This window comes from Pollachius pollachius (assembly GCF_949987615.1).
Source record: "Pollachius pollachius genome assembly, chromosome: 8".
Taxonomy (NCBI): Eukaryota; Metazoa; Chordata; class Actinopteri; order Gadiformes; family Gadidae; genus Pollachius; species Pollachius pollachius.
In genome coordinates, this window is record NC_136941.1 from 2563817 (window position 1) to 2579502 (window position 15686).

Below are 15686 nucleotides of genomic sequence, written 5' to 3' on the forward strand. Positions count from 1 at the left end.
GTCGGTAACGTTAAACGCTAATTAAAAACAGTTGCAACACAAGCAATGAGCGCTCTGATTAATCAGCGTGCGCTAGAATCGTGTGGGTCCATGCGAGGTCTGAGTAATCACCAGCGCTTAATAAATCACACGAGGCAACGCGACGCAGTGGCCAGGATGGAGCTCCGTTAATAGCAATTAATAATCGCAATGAAAATATCAGGGCAAAATAATCCCAATTAACATTTTTGTCATGATCCTGCAGCTCTACTCCATCACAACAGCCGCAATCAGCCTTCATCCCTCACACACCAAATCACTCTTTCGCTGACACCCTAACACCCACCCATTCCTCACCCAATGCCTAACTCCGTCCATCGCCTGTTCACTCACACCCTCCCTCACTCAACCTTTCGTCCTCAAACCTTCGTTCAACTCCCCATCCGTGCCCCCTTCCCTCAACCCCTACTTTCCACTGTCCCTCCCTCACCTACTCCTGAGACAAGATAGTTTCAGGAGCCCAGACAGAACAAATCAAACATGATTGGGCTGATTTTATGGACTGTCTGAGTTTTGAGGTCGGTCAAACAATGGTGACCAATGCTTTGGCCAGGTTATTCGCTTTGGACGTTATAGACGGGAACCTTGGGGCAAAAATATGATTTCTCTTTATACTGGAAAATGAAAGGTAAACTTTGAGTCAACCAATTTGACAGACCTCTGTGTTCCTTCTGCTGATAAATTAAAGGCAAACCAAAACTGAAAGGGAAACTATTTGACAAGAGCTCTGTGTTCCTTCTTCTGTTAAATTAAAGGCAAACTTAAACTGAAACTATTTAACATACCAGCATGTTCCTTCTTCTGGTAAATTAAAGGCAAACAAAAACTGAAGGTGAAACTATTTGACAGAGCTCCACTTGCCTTCTCTTGGAAAATTAAAGGCAAACCAATACCCAAACTGAAACATGTGTTCCTAGGTGCCTTCTCTTTAAAATGAAAGGGAATCTGAACTGAAAGTGAAACCATTTGATAGATGGGCCTTCTCTTGAAAAAATGACAGTGAAAGTGAAACCGTTTTACAGAGCTCCATGTGCCTTCTCTTGGAAATAAAAAGTGAAAGTGAAACCATTTGGCAGAGCTCCACGGGCATTCTCTTGGAAATAGAAAGTGAAAGGGAAAGTGAAATCGTCCGACTGACCTTCGTGTTCCTTCTCCGACAGCCCGGCCTTCTTCATCTTCTTGGGCGTCTTCATGAAGAGGGGAAAGATGGTTCTGAGGCCCAGAATGTCCACAAACTTATGGCAGTTATCGGTCCCCTCGGGTCCGGTCATGCCGTGGTCCAGGACCTTCAAGGCGCTTGTTCTGGACATCTTCTTCTCTCTGCGGGGGGAGGGAGGGAGAGAAAGACCAGACTCGCGTCAGAACATGTTCACAACGATTTTCACTGTGAGGACTGTGAGACGATGATATGAATATGGTTGTATGGTTTACACAGGAGGCTTTAGTGTTATGTTCTCATAACCTCCTGTTTGATGAGGAAAGGATTGCAATATTGAACCAATTTTCATGTCATTATTTACTGTAATTGATTTATTGCTCATATTTTTTTATCTATACCGTCACACACACACACACACGCACACACACACACACACACAAAACGTGGCGGAATAATTATCGGTACACCCATTCAAAAACCTCACTGCAAAACGGCCTCAAGCTACACTAGGAGTGTATAATTCAAATCCCTGTCTCCAACATGAAAACCTGAAACACAACAACAGGGAATAGAAAAAGTCTGTCAAATCCTCTAATGGCATCTCTTCCTCCACCTATCAGGGTATGAAACACAGCCACTTCCCACAACACCCTCCAATGACAGGTGGCGGTGTTGGGGTTTGACGAGAGACAGACAGACGGGATGCAGCAGACAGCCTTGCCTGCCTGTCCAACAGAGAAGCCCGTTAGCGGGCAGCTGTCATGTCTTGACAGCCTCAGAGACGGGACTTGAAGCCCTGGATTTGATCTCTCGGTGTTGATTTGTGAAAAGGGTACGGGGAAGGAAGAGAGGGGTGTGGATGTATTCACATTTCAGAGACTAAATCCGTTGACAAGGTTTGTTATATTCATGGAGGTTTGGAAGTTGTATATAGTTATATATATTTTTATAGAACAGACACAATCGTTTTTTTCATTCGTCAATTGGACCGATGGTTTGACTTTGAGAAGGCAAAACAAAAACGGTATACTTTATCAAACCTTGTGGGGCTGACAATATAATAACACGTTTATAATTATAAAAAATCATAATAATCAGCTGTCAAGAGTGTTCGACCGCTTTCCCAGGGCTTGCTCCAACAGTGTATGACGCAGGAGAAGAGCCATAAACCAGTTACGTTTCTGAGTCAGGAGGAAAATCAAACCAGGCCTCAACAGGACCGATGACGCTGCGGACACTGGTCACAACCCCCACGGGTTCAGACCCCAGGAATACATGAGGTGCTCGAATATTAATTAAAACCCATGACTGGCTGCCAATTTTCCAAACAAACAAACAAACATCAGCCGCTACAAACATCAGCAGTTCAGTTTGGACAGCTAAAACAAGCAAAACAATTAGATTGATAACAATATGGTGCAATATTTTGTAAAAATATATATATATTTAACAGCTGTTAATTATAATCACATCAGTCTCAATGAAATGTCTCCATGCTCCATCAGTCTGAACATCATGAGGATCCCACCCCACCCTACATCCACATTACATAAAGCCTGTTCGTTAACTCTATAACTATCGATGCAGAGGATCCAGAGATTGGTGAACACAGCACACTCCTCCACCTTTATTATAAAATCTCTCTCCCAACTGCTCACTCCCTTCCTCTCTCTCTCATCATCCTACTCTACCAAAGCTAACACAGACGGTGCAGAAAAGGATGTGGTGTTTCCGCGGGATATTGAGCCGCCCTTTGCGTCTCTCCCTCTGCTGATGTGCTCATCAAAGCAGGAAGCCGGGGGGTTCACTACATGTGCGTCATGTCTCTTTATCAGCCCTTAAGGTCATCTGGCTTCAGATCAATCGGCCGGGGAAGGCAAGGCCCAGCCGATAGCGCTACGTGATGTTCTGCATCACGGAGCGTGGTGAAGACTAGCTAACTGACAACTGGAGAGACAAGCAGGAGACTAGCGACTGGAGAGACACGCAGGAAACTGTCAAACATCCTGAAAGAGACAAGCAGGATACTAGCAAACAACCCGAGAAAGACAAGAAGGAAACTATTAGCAACCTGAAAGACACACAGGAGACTAACGAACAACTGGAGAGAGAAGCAGGATACTAGCAAACAACCTGAGAGAGACAAGCAGGAAACTATTAATGACTGGAGAGACACACAGGAGATTAGCAAACAATTGGAGAGAGACAGGCAGGAGACTAGAAAACAACCTGAGATAGACAAGCAGGAAGCTAGCAAACAACCGGAGAGAGACAAACGGTAAACAGAAAACAACTGGAGAGACAGGACCGACACTAGAAAACAACCTGAGACACGCAGGGAACTAGAAAAACAACCTGAGAGAGACAAGCAGGAAACTAGAAAACAACCTGAGAGAGACAAGCAGGAAATTAGCAAACGACTAGAGAGACAAGCAGGACACCAGAAAAAACATGAGAAAGACAAGCAGGAGACTAGAAAACAACCCGAGAGAGACTAGCAGAAAAACTAGCAAACAAATGGAGAGACGTGCAGGAAACTAGAAAACAACTGGAGAGACAAGCTAACAGCTGCCCAAATGAGAGTGACGCAGTGTTGAAGTGATCCCTGAGCGATGGCTCTCCCTCTCACCTGAGAGGAGCATAGCGAGGCGACTCACCTGAGCATGAGGTTCATGAGCTGGAGCCCCTCCCCTTTGAGGAAGCGGTCCCGATTGGCCGACAGCATGAGGCAGGAGCAGAGGCTGTCGAACAGGTTCTCCATCATCTCCTGCTCCTCCGCCGTGGAGGGGTTGTGGCGCTTGAACACCTGAGGGGGGGCGGCAAACCGAGGGTAAACACAGGGGGTCTACTATGGCACCGCAAAGGATCATGGAGATCATAGACCACCATTACGTTATGCTGACTGGCTTTCATCCAGCGCAATCTTTCATTGTTAATTATTATGGGATGCATTTCCAGTTGAATTATGAATTTATATCATACTTATTTCATGTTGATTTCATTTTTATCTCTCTCGGTTTCAAGTCTATCTACTTTCTTTATATATATGATCTGTAGTTTCCGGTTAGGTTCTGTATTTATATTTATTTCTATCTCTCTATATATATGATGGGTTATCTCCGTTTATTTCATCTGTGGAGTGCAGGCCTGCGAGTGGAGCTACAGCAGGACATTGCTTATTGTGCTCCACCCCGCCCATGTTGTGCAGCTCTGTATCTAACCAGCAGGGTTTAGCGGCCCCTGTCAGGGGTGTTTGAATGGGGCGGTATAAATAAAGTACCAGTGGTGCTGGTGGGGCAAGGATAGCAACACGAATCACAGGGTTACACCACAGCACAGCAAAGGATCGTGGGAGGACACAGCACCCGAAAAGTAGCAAACTTTTAATGTGAAAGAGGATGTGACGTGAATGAAACGTGTGAAACATTTAATGTGAAGGATTGCTCGCGTAAAAAACAAGATGGGTTGTGTGTGTGAGAAAGAGTGTGTGTGTGTCTGTGTGTGTGTGTGAGAAAGAGAGTATGTGTTTGCGTGCATGAGCATGAGTGTGTGTGTGTGCGTGTGAGTGAATAAATCAAGTTAATTAAGAGCGTGGTTGGGCCCACCGAGAGTTGCTGCAGAAGGACATCGATGCCGTCCATTTCCCCCAGCAGCTCCCTGGTGCCTGCAGGACAGACACACACACACACACACTCAGCGTCACGTTCGCCGCACAATTTAGATCGCACAACGCACAGCAGCATTAACACACCACCCACGCATTCTGGGAATTCAATTTTGGCGACTTCTGCAATTTATTTTCAAGTTGATAGAAAAAAACGCAACAAATTAGTTTCTAGCAAATTAGCGTTGTTAGCAACCAGGGTATTGGAGGGAAAAGGCGGTTGGAAATAATGACCACGCCGGTCTATCGAGGAAAGGGGGATATTGATTTGAGATAACGGGTTTTCTGTTTTGTTTGGCTTCCTAGTTTGACCTTCTTCCACATCGGTTTGTTATTCAGACGCATAAAGAATCCATTTGTTGGCGTGGAAAGAGAGAAAACAAACCGAAGGGACTGAGAAGTTGAGCGGTGAAGCTACGCGACATTCAGGCCCCAGCTCCCCCCCCCCCCCCCCCCCCCCCCCCCCCCCCCCCCCCCCCCCCCCCCCCCACGGCCCGGAGACTCACTGTCGTTGTTCTGCAGCACGATGGCCAGGATCTCGCTGCAGTACAGCTTGTTGGCATCAAAGGGCAGCTTTGCCTGAGAGACGGAGCAGAGAGGAGAACGGGCGTGAGGATAAGGGAGCGGAAGGGGGGCTATGCCGGTCACCAGCCCCTCTGCAAACAGGGGCTGTCTCAGAGGCATCGCTGAGCCCCGACAAATCCGCTCCTCGAGGTCGTCCTCGGAAACCCCCGGTTTACATCAACAGGGTTGACATTATGCTGCTGGGGTTTGGAGGCCGACTCTGATCCCCTGCCACGGATACCCGCAGTACTCTGGTGTAGTAAGTAGAGTTCAAATAGATGTGAAGGATTTAATAGCCACACATAGAAACTGCATTTCATACCAACGGTCTGTAGTGTGTGTGTGTGTGTGTGTGTGTGTGTGTGTGTGTGTGTGTGTGTGTGTGAATGAGAGAGGGAGTGAGCCTCACCTTGATTCTCTTGAGCAGCCACTGCACGAGGCCCTGCTGTGCGGCCTCAGTGCAGAGACCGGGACGGAACTCCGCCATGTTCTCCACAATGGCTGCAGAGAGGAGGACAGGGAGTCACAAACAGAGGACAATCAGCCCCATGTCACGCCACCTCTAACCCAATGTGATTTGGACCGAGCTCCACAGAGGAAATACCGAAAAACACCTAAATGCAGCAGGGGAATTGTCGGACAATCTTGAAACCAGCTCTCTACTAGTAGTGTGTGTGTGTGTGTGTGTGTGTGTGTGTGTGTGTGTGTGTGTGTGTGTGTGTGTGTGTGTGTGTGTGTGTGTGTGTGTGTGTGTGTGTGTGTCAAGGGAAGAAGCTTATGTGTGAACCACTGTTACAGCGTCGTCATAATCATGACATACGGATGATAAAATTGCCCATGCATCATCCTGCAGTGCTTGTGATTCTGAACATATTGCCCTATTTGGTCATAAATAAGGATAATTCCTCATACTGCAGTAGCAGAGCACAGTGGTTAAGCCCTGTGGTGTGGTTCGTATGTGTGTGCACGTGCTTCGTATGTGTGTGTGCTCACGGTCTAACGTGCACGCACAACAACACAAACCGCAGCTGGTCGCAGCGCGGCTTCTCCTTGACATATAGCCCCAATCCGGTGGTAGAATCGTCTTAGCAGAGCTGATTCACCACAAAACCACCACCATGGGGGAAGGGAGGGGGAGAGAGCGAGTTAGAGACAGAGAGAGCAAATCTTAAAGGCAGAGTGAAAGAGAGAGAGGAAGTGAGAGACAGACAGAGAAAGTGTGGGAGAGACTGAGAGACACAGAGACTGAGAATGCATGAAGAGCAAATGTCAACAGAATTAAGTAAGAGAGAGCGAAAAGAAGTAAGAAAGGGAGTAAGAGAGAAAGAGGGCGAGACCGAAAGAAAGTGAGAGACACAGAGAGAGATCACGTCTTCAGCACTTCATCTTCTCCAGCCCTCCTGTGGCTTTGTATTCCTTCAACAGCCAACACCCCAGCAAGGGATTATGGGAGTTGGTGTTTCTTGGCTGTGGTTGAGAGCAGCGTGGGAGAAGCTGGCCCCCAGAGCTCCAACAATAGAGGGGAGTAGTTCAAAAACCCTCCTGGCTCTCCTCACACCAAAACCAATCTCACTGAATGCAGATGTTCTCTGGCTTCTCTTCTCTGGCTGTCATTGAAAATAACTTCACTACCTCACGTAACAGTCAAACTCATAACAAAACTCATCATGGCAGGAATTTCGGAGGACTAGGGCTGCTGGGAAGGTTATCCCCTTCAATATAAACTCTTTGAGACTATTGATGCTGTGAAGTCATCATTGTTTCTTGTGTGAATTTATACTCGATTGCACACCTTACTGGAGTGACGGACATACTGACCACAGAACCATAAATAAAAGTGAATGTTGCCATGGTTACAGTGGACACTCATCTAAAGTAAGTATCGAACGTTAGTACGGTTCTTTGTTTTGCCCGTCACCACGGTTACGGTCTCCCACGTTGGACCATGACCCCTCGAACGGTACACGGCCGATATCTCCCCAAACCCACCCACTGAGGAGGCCCCGCTGCATCATGGGAAGGCAGCAGGTGAAGCGCGGTGAAGCCCTGAGCCGACCGGCGGTTCTCACCCAGCGTGTTGTAGATGCCGTCCGCCTCCTCCTTCACCTGTTCGTCCAGACGCTCCATGTTCTGCACCAGCAGGGCCACCACCTGGCCCTCCAGCTGTAGGACACACACACACACACACACACAACCGTTACCATAGGAACCCAGACCACCTGGCCCTCCAGCTGTAGGACACACACACACACACACACACGTTACCATAGGAACCCAGACCACCTGGCCCTCCAGCTGTAGGACACACACACACACACACACACACACACACACACACACGTTACCATAGGAACCCAGACCACCTGGCCCTCCAGCTGTAGGACACACACACACACACACACGTTACCATAGGAACCCAGACCACCTGGCCCTCCTGCTGTAGGACACACACACACACACACACACACACACACGTTACCATAGGAACCCAGACCACCTGGCCCTCCTGCTGTAGGACACACACACACACACGTTACCATAGGAACCCAGACCACCTGGCCCTCCTGCTGTAGGACACACACACACACACGTTACCATAGGAACCCAGACCACCTGGCCCTCCAGCTGTAGGACACACACACACACACACACACACACACACACACGTTACCATAGGAACCCAGACCACCTGGCCCTCCAGCTGTAGGACACACACACGTTACCATAGGAACCCAGACCACCTGGCCCTCCTGCTGTAGGACACACACACGTTACCATAGGAACCCAGACCACCTGGCCCTCCAGCTGTAGGACACACACACACACACACACACACACACACACGTTACCATAGGAACCCAGACCACCTGGCCCTCCTGCTGTAGGACACACACACACACACACACACGTTACCATAGGAACCCAGACCACCTGGCCCTCCTGCTGTAGGACACACACACACACACACACACACACGTCACCATAGGAACCCAGACCACCTGGCCCTCCTGCTGTAGGACACTCACACACACACGTTACCATAGGAACCCAGACCACCTGGCCCTCCAGCTGTAGGACACACACACACACACACACGTTACCATAGGAACCCAGACCACCTTGCCCTCCTGCTGTAGGACACACATACACACACACACACGTTACCATAGGAACCCAGACCACCTGGCCCTCCAGCTGTAGGACACACACACACACACACACACACGTTACCATAGGAACCCAGACCACCTGGCCCTCCAGCTGTAGGACACACACACACACACACACACACACACACACACACACGTTACCATAGGAACCCAGACCACCTGGCCCTCCTGCTGTAGGACACACACACGTTACCATAGGAACCCAGACCACCTGGCCCTCCTGCTGTAGGACACACACACACACCCACACACACACACACACGTTACCATAGGAACCCAGACCACCTGGCCCTCCAGCTGTAGGACACACACACACACGTTACCATAGGAACCCAGACCACCTGGCCCTCCAGCTGTAGGACACACACACACACACACACACACACACGTTACCATAGGAACCCAGACCACCTGGCCCTCCAGCTGTAGGACACACACACACACACACACACGTTACAATAGGAACCCAGACCACCTGGCCCTCAAGCTACAGGACTCAAACACACACACACACACACGTTACCTTAGGAACCCCGAATTGTTATTTACGTCAATATGAAACAAATAAAGAAAAATGGGTGTCTCTCACACACACACAAACCCAGTACCCTTTCAAATTAGTAATCATAGGCCCATGGCCGGAACACATTATGTGAATTATTAGGTGGTATAGATTCTATCAGAAGACAGACAGACAGACAGACAGACAGACAGACAGACAGACAGACAGACAGACAGACAGACAGAGTGGCCTCACTAGGGCGTCGATGAGGACCTCGGCCCCCTCCTCGCTCTCCTGCAGGGTGTCGATGTCCGTCAGCTCCTGCAGCAGGTCCACCACCGCGATGGCGATATGTGGGCCCGTTAAGGTCACTTCCTGCACGTCACTTCCTGAGGGCCACATCGTCTATTCTACAGCAAGCACACCTCCGACCGCAGCCCCCACACACTGGATGCGTCTGTTCTGTGTCTGAGGTTATCTAGCGTGTGTGCCTGCGCGTTGTCGTGACTTCTGTATTTTATTTTAAGTCATATCGATCGTAAAAAAAAACTTCATCTACTATAAATCTTAATCGATCTAAACATGATCTCTTAAAATCGAACTCATGAGAGGATAACGTGAAGGGGAATCCGACCGGAGGATGGGGGTAAACCCCTGGTCAGTCTGAGTGGGGGCGGTGGTCGTCCGTGGTGAAGGATATCAGTGTTCTCGTGGCTCAGCAGGCCCAGCAGGGAGTGCACGGCGTTGAGCTCCACCAGCAGGTGGTACAGGTCGGGCATGGTGGCCACCACGTGCATCTCCTGGATGATGTCGTTCAGGTCCAGCTCCGCCTCCATGAACCTGCCAGCACGGGGGGGGGGGGTTATAACGGGTCGTACCATGGGAATAAAGCACATGCAGAGTGCATAGATTTAAGACCGTCATAAAACTTTTATCTGACAGACAATATTGCTCCATTTCCTGTTGGGTGAACAGGGGCTTTTATCCGGAAACTTGCAGCAACTTTGTAATTTCTTTGTTTATCAATTTTAACATCAATGTCCTGTTGAACGTCATCGCATCACTCTACTACTAGCCATTGTGTGAACAGCAGTAGTTGGATATGTATAGCAGAGTATCAGAGCTAACACAATGAATGGTAGCTATAAAAATACTGCCGCGCAAAAGTATAAAATATGGCCCTTGTATTCCTATGATCATCTAATGAGTGGGATGTTTACTAGAGAACTATAATAACTGTGACTGCGTAAATTAAGTTGGAAGAGGGAAATGTTTAAGTATGGTCACTGAAGTCCATTGAAAAATGTGTAGGTTATGGGGACGACTGGAGTCCTTAATGTGTAGGTTAAGGGGACGACTGGGGTCCTAAATGTGTAGGTTAAGGAGACGACTGGAGTCCTAAATGTGTAGGTTAAGGAGACGACTGGAGTCCTAAATGTGTAGGTTAAGGGGGATGACTGGAGTCCTTAATGTGTAGGTTAAGGGGACGACTGGAGTCCTTAATGTGTAGGTTAAGGAGACAACTGGAGTCCTTAATGTGTAGGTTAAGGGGACGACTGGAGTCCTAAATGTGTAGGTTAAGGAGACGACTGGAGTCCTTAATGTGTAGGTTAAGGGGATGACTGGAGCCCTAAAAGTGTAGGTTAAGGGGACGACTGGAGTCCTAAATGTGTAGGTTAAGGGGGATGACTGGAGTCCTTAATGTGTAGGTTAAGGGGACGACTGGAGTCCTTAATGTGAAGGTTAAGGGGACGACTGGAGTCCTTAATTTGTAGGTTAAGGGGACGACTGGAGCCCTAAATGTGTAGGTTAAGGGGACGACTGGAGTCCTTAATGTGTAGGTTAAGGGGACGACTGGAGTCCTTAATGTGTAGGTTAAGGGGACGTCTGGAGTCCTTAATGTGTAGGTTAAGGGGACGACTGGAGTCCTAAATGTGTACGTTAAGGAGACGACTGGAGTCCTAAATGTGTAGGTTAAGGGGGTTGACTGGAGTCCTTAATGTGTAGGTTAAGGGGACGACTGGAGTCCTAAATGTGTAGGTTAAGGGGGATGACTGGAGTCCTTAATGTGTAGGTTAAGGGGATGACTGGAGCCCTAAATGTGTAGGTTAAGGGTACGACTGGAGTCCTTAATGTGTAGGTTAAGGGGACGACTGGAGTCCTTAATGTGAAGGTTAAGGGGACGACTGGAGTCCTTAATGTGTAGGTTAAGGGGATGACTGGAGCCCTAAATGTGTAGGTTAAGGGTACGACTGGAGTCCTTAATGTGTAGGTTAAGGGGACGACTGGAGTCCTTAAGGTGTAGGTTAAGGGGGGGCTGAGTTCGGCGCTCACTTCTCGGGGTTGTCGGGGAACTTGATCCTCAGCTCTTGGTTCTTGTAGGACCTCTTCTCAAAGGTCAGGATCATCTTCTTCACGGAGCTCTCGTCCACCGGCTCGCCCTACAGACAAGAAGTAGAGCCCAGATGAAAAACAGAAAATAGAGTTGGCAATAATGAGACGCCTCGCCCTGATTCGTTCACATCTGTACAACAAATAGTGCACCTCAACAGCTTTAAAAGGTTTCGGGGCAAAACCTAATTGCATTAATCAGCGCAACATTTAACGTTTCTATAAAACAGGTGGTAGCTGCTCTACTTTACTTTCGTGTGTGATGCCAATGGATGGGAGAACTAGGATGGAAGCTCAGTGGAATAAAGCATGGATTCTGAAGGTTCATATCACAACTGCTAATATGATGGATAGCTAAACACAGTCAAAGGGGCGTTTTATCATAATAGACAACAATACAAGGTAACTTTTTTGTAATTACTCGGTAATTAAGCAGCGTCAATATTAACCGTTATAAATGAAATAGCCAAGTTACTTGTTCAAAGCCCATATCTCGCCCTGTTTGACCCCATGCCAACTCATTGCCCCCCGCATAATAAACAAGCACATGAACGTGAAACCATGAGGGTATGAAATAAGTATCGAAGAAAGGATGGAAGGAAGGAACAAATTTAGGATAGACGGCAGTCAAGGAGGAAAGGAAGGAAGTACGAAAGGAAGCAAGGAAAGAAGGAATAACCAAATTTGTGCCCTAAAGGAGGGCACAAACTTTGATTAAGGATGGAAGTAAAAGTAGAAAGTAGGGAAGGATGGAAGGATGGAAGTGAACGTAGGAAGAAGGTAAGGATGAAAGTGAAGATAGGAAAAAGGTAAGGATGGAAGTGAAGGTAGGAAGAGCGAAAGATGGAAGTGAAGGTAGGAAGAAGGAATCCATAAAGGAAGGGAGGAACAAGCTTAGGTAGGAAGAAGGGAACAAACAAAAAGGACTGAGGTTAGGTAACAAGGAGGGCCTTCGACTTACCTCAGGTTCCTCTTCTGAGTCCATCAGCTTCTCCAGGATCCTCTTCCTGTCTTCGCTGGTGTCCTCCTGGTCCGGGTCGTCCCCAGGTCCTAGTGCCGCCTCTCTGTGGCGAGCTAGATCCCTAGCCCCCTTCAGCTGCTTACCGCCTCTGGCCTCCTCGCCTCCTCCCTCCTCGTCCCGGATTCTCTTCGCTCCTCTGTCGGGCTGACGGTCAGACAGAGGAAGGGATTAGGAGACATAATGGACACTCAGCCCAAGGTGGACTTTTCAAAAGTCTAGAAGTGTAGGGGGTACACTGAGTATTCTGAGGGGAACCTACCCTGTTCCGGGAAAGGAGTAGCACACGTAATCTACCTTGAGTCATTCTCTTTGGTACACTTGCAAAATTTTCTAATATTGCTCACTTCTTATTGACTTTTACTGTCCATTTTGTTGTTTGACTGTTGACTGATTTCGGGAGCTACTAGATACCTGAATTTCCCCAAGGGGATGAAGAAAGTATCTATCTGTTCATCTTCCATCCAATGAAACTTTGAATGAACTCAGATCAACGTCATCCAGGAGCAGGTAGGAATATCTGGCTCTAGGAAGCCCGTAGCTAGACTAAGGACATTGGGGATCAAAGCCAGTACCTCTCGGCTGGGGGTCAATCTCTCTTACCACTACTCGTTCCTGTACACCAAAAAATGATCAACGCACAACGTATGAATGAATAAGACACACAAAAGCAAAGCACAGAAAAGCAACATGGCCATGAACTGAGGGGTAAGTTTCAGGCATTTCCACTCAACATGTACAGCTCAGTTATGAAATAGCTCCACTAGGACTGAAAAGACAAATGTGCACTTCAGTTTGATTATCTTAATCGGATTTTACTTTCTACTTTTAATTCACAGTATGGGCAGAACCCGCCTTGGACTTCCGCGCCACTAAAGATAACTAATAACGAATATCCACGACATACAGATGTATGTCTGATGTGTACTATGTTTATACACAACAGGCAAGATACATTTAAATACACTAAATAAAATAACACGTAGGTAACACGTAACAAGGTTAACTCCCTGGTAACGAAACAGCACTCACACATGGCACAGTCCGGATAAAACGGGTGTTTTATCTACTTTTCAGAGCAGCACTCAACATACGGTGCTATAATATGATAGAATACAGAGTTTAGGCCATAAAGGTGAACGGTAAATGTTGTCAGGTGACCGCGTTAGTGTTCTAGGTTTGTGTTTGTGTGACAACGCCAGGCTCAGGATGAATGAACGTCTCCAACGCTACCATGTGCGTCCACACAGAAACATCCAGTCCAGACAACATCTACCTGGTAGTTGAGGAGTTCGCCCACGTCCATGTCGGCAGGTCGGTCCACTTAATGTAAATGTAGAAGTATATCGCTGTGCAGTTCACCAAGAGACCGGTTGTTGTTAGCTACCAGGCTAACTTCCCTCACGCTATAATGCTTGCCGTAAAGTGTGTCTGCTGTAAAGGGTTCCTGCTCGTTGTCGCGGTGTCGGCAGGATGTCGTGAAGCAGCAGTCGACTGACCACCCACGCGCCGCACTTGATTTGGTTTGACAAGTCAGGATATTATGTTTTATTATTTTTTATTAAATCAACACATGTGTATGGCACAAATGCTTTGAGGGTTTGCTGATAGTGGTGGGAAACACATTACAAGTAGAAAAATAAAGCTGTGTTTTATAAATTTTAGGGGTCCAATAAGTTTTGTGGCCCCGTATTAATTCTATTAGTCGGGAGAGGTGAAGGCTCTTTGGACGGTGAAGGTTGCACAACCCTAAGTTAGGGGCCCCCAGCTAAAGTAATGTGGATAAATGTAAAAAATATATATAGTTTTAGTAATAATACATGAATATGGGTAGTCATAAAGTCATTTATATAAAAATGATATATTTCTAAATAGTTTTTATTTTATTTATTTGTTTGAGTAGTTAGTATCAAAAAAAGTAAAAGTAGTGCTTTTTTATACCTTCTAGTTGCTAGCCACTTAGCTCTATATGACAGTGATTTAATAAACGCACGTCATCAGGAAAGGAGTCGATAGGGATAAACCCCCTAGTTACAATGCGATCAACTGCTAGTCTATTGTTTATAATTATCATTAATAATCAATACTATAATCTCATTTTGTAGAGGCACTACTTTACATGACAAAAGGGAAACAGCATCGTTTTGAAGGGCAGGCATCCAGTTAGAATGCTCGGAGGAGGAGGAGAAGGAGCCGCCGTCTGGTAAGTGAAAAGTCCAGGCGCCTGAACTCCTTCCCCCGTGGTTCCAGCGCGTCAGCTCCATACTTCAGAGCAACGCAACGCAGCGCTTTACACCCCTGATGTATTGTGGGAGGCAGGCAGAAAATTACCAATTCAGCCAGCAGCACGATTGTACTGTACAAGTGATGTGATAAAGAGTGTGTGTGTGTGTGTGTGTGTGTGTGTGTGTGTGTGTGTGTGTGTGTGTGTGTGTGTGTTTTTGTGTGTGTGGCTGTGGGTATACGGTGTGTGTGTGTGCCTGCGTGTTTGTGTGTGTGGTGGTGTGCATCAGTGTCTGTGTGGTTGTGGGTATACGGTGTGTGTGTGTGTGTGTGTGTGTGTGTGTGCATATGTCTGCGTGTGTGTGTGTGCGTGTACCATGTATGTGCGTGTGTGTGTGTGTGTGTGTTTGTGCTTAAACGGCAGCGTTCTTCCCCGGTGCGTCGTCCCTGACCAACAGTCCCTGACGGCAGAACAGGAGCCGAGGAAATAAGATGGAGGACCAGCGCCTTCCAAGATGGACGCCAACACACAGGGAGAGCAGAGTGAAGGGAGAAAATAGCGGGAAAAGGTAGCGTGAGGAGGGAGGGAGGGGGAAATGTAGATCAGTCAATAAAATGAGCTACACATCTTTATTGGGGTAGAGTCTAGTTCGACGTGTAGGACTTTATCACAGTTATGGTCGGAAGGGTTTGGTTACAGTGCGCATGCCTGTCTGTCAGACTCAAAGCCCCAAAGGACCGAGGAAAGAAATAAAAACTCAAAGGAGAAAAAGTTAAGGAGGAGAAAACTTGAGAAAGGTTCTTTAACACAGCCAACAGAGACCCCAACTCTTTGTGACGGACGCACAGACTGCATTACAGTCACATCAGACACGGCTGAGGCCTGGAACCGAGGCCGACCAGAGCTCACATGCACACTCACTCACATGCACGCTCATATGCATGCTCACCCACAT

General features: G+C 47.5%; 1 protein-coding gene across 1 annotated transcript in view; it reads right to left on the reverse strand.

Moving 5' to 3' along the window:
* ctnnbl1 (catenin, beta like 1) overlaps positions 1-13924 on the reverse strand; it is a 34007-nt gene extending 20083 nt beyond the window's left edge. Inside the window, exons 1-11 of the mRNA XM_079741101.1 lie at positions 13784-13924; positions 12451-12654; positions 11433-11539; positions 9794-9938; positions 9354-9446; positions 7496-7589; positions 5836-5927; positions 5369-5441; positions 4804-4862; positions 3856-4004; positions 1178-1359 (exon numbers count right to left, since the gene is read on the reverse strand). Of these exons, the coding sequence (XP_079597227.1) occupies positions 1178-1359; positions 3856-4004; positions 4804-4862; positions 5369-5441; positions 5836-5927; positions 7496-7589; positions 9354-9446; positions 9794-9938; positions 11433-11539; positions 12451-12654; positions 13784-13813 (1228 nt within the window). The 5' untranslated portion in view covers positions 13814-13924. The remainder of the gene's footprint in view (positions 1-1177; positions 1360-3855; positions 4005-4803; positions 4863-5368; positions 5442-5835; positions 5928-7495; positions 7590-9353; positions 9447-9793; positions 9939-11432; positions 11540-12450; positions 12655-13783) is intronic.
* Between the last annotated feature and the right edge of the window lie 1762 nt (positions 13925-15686).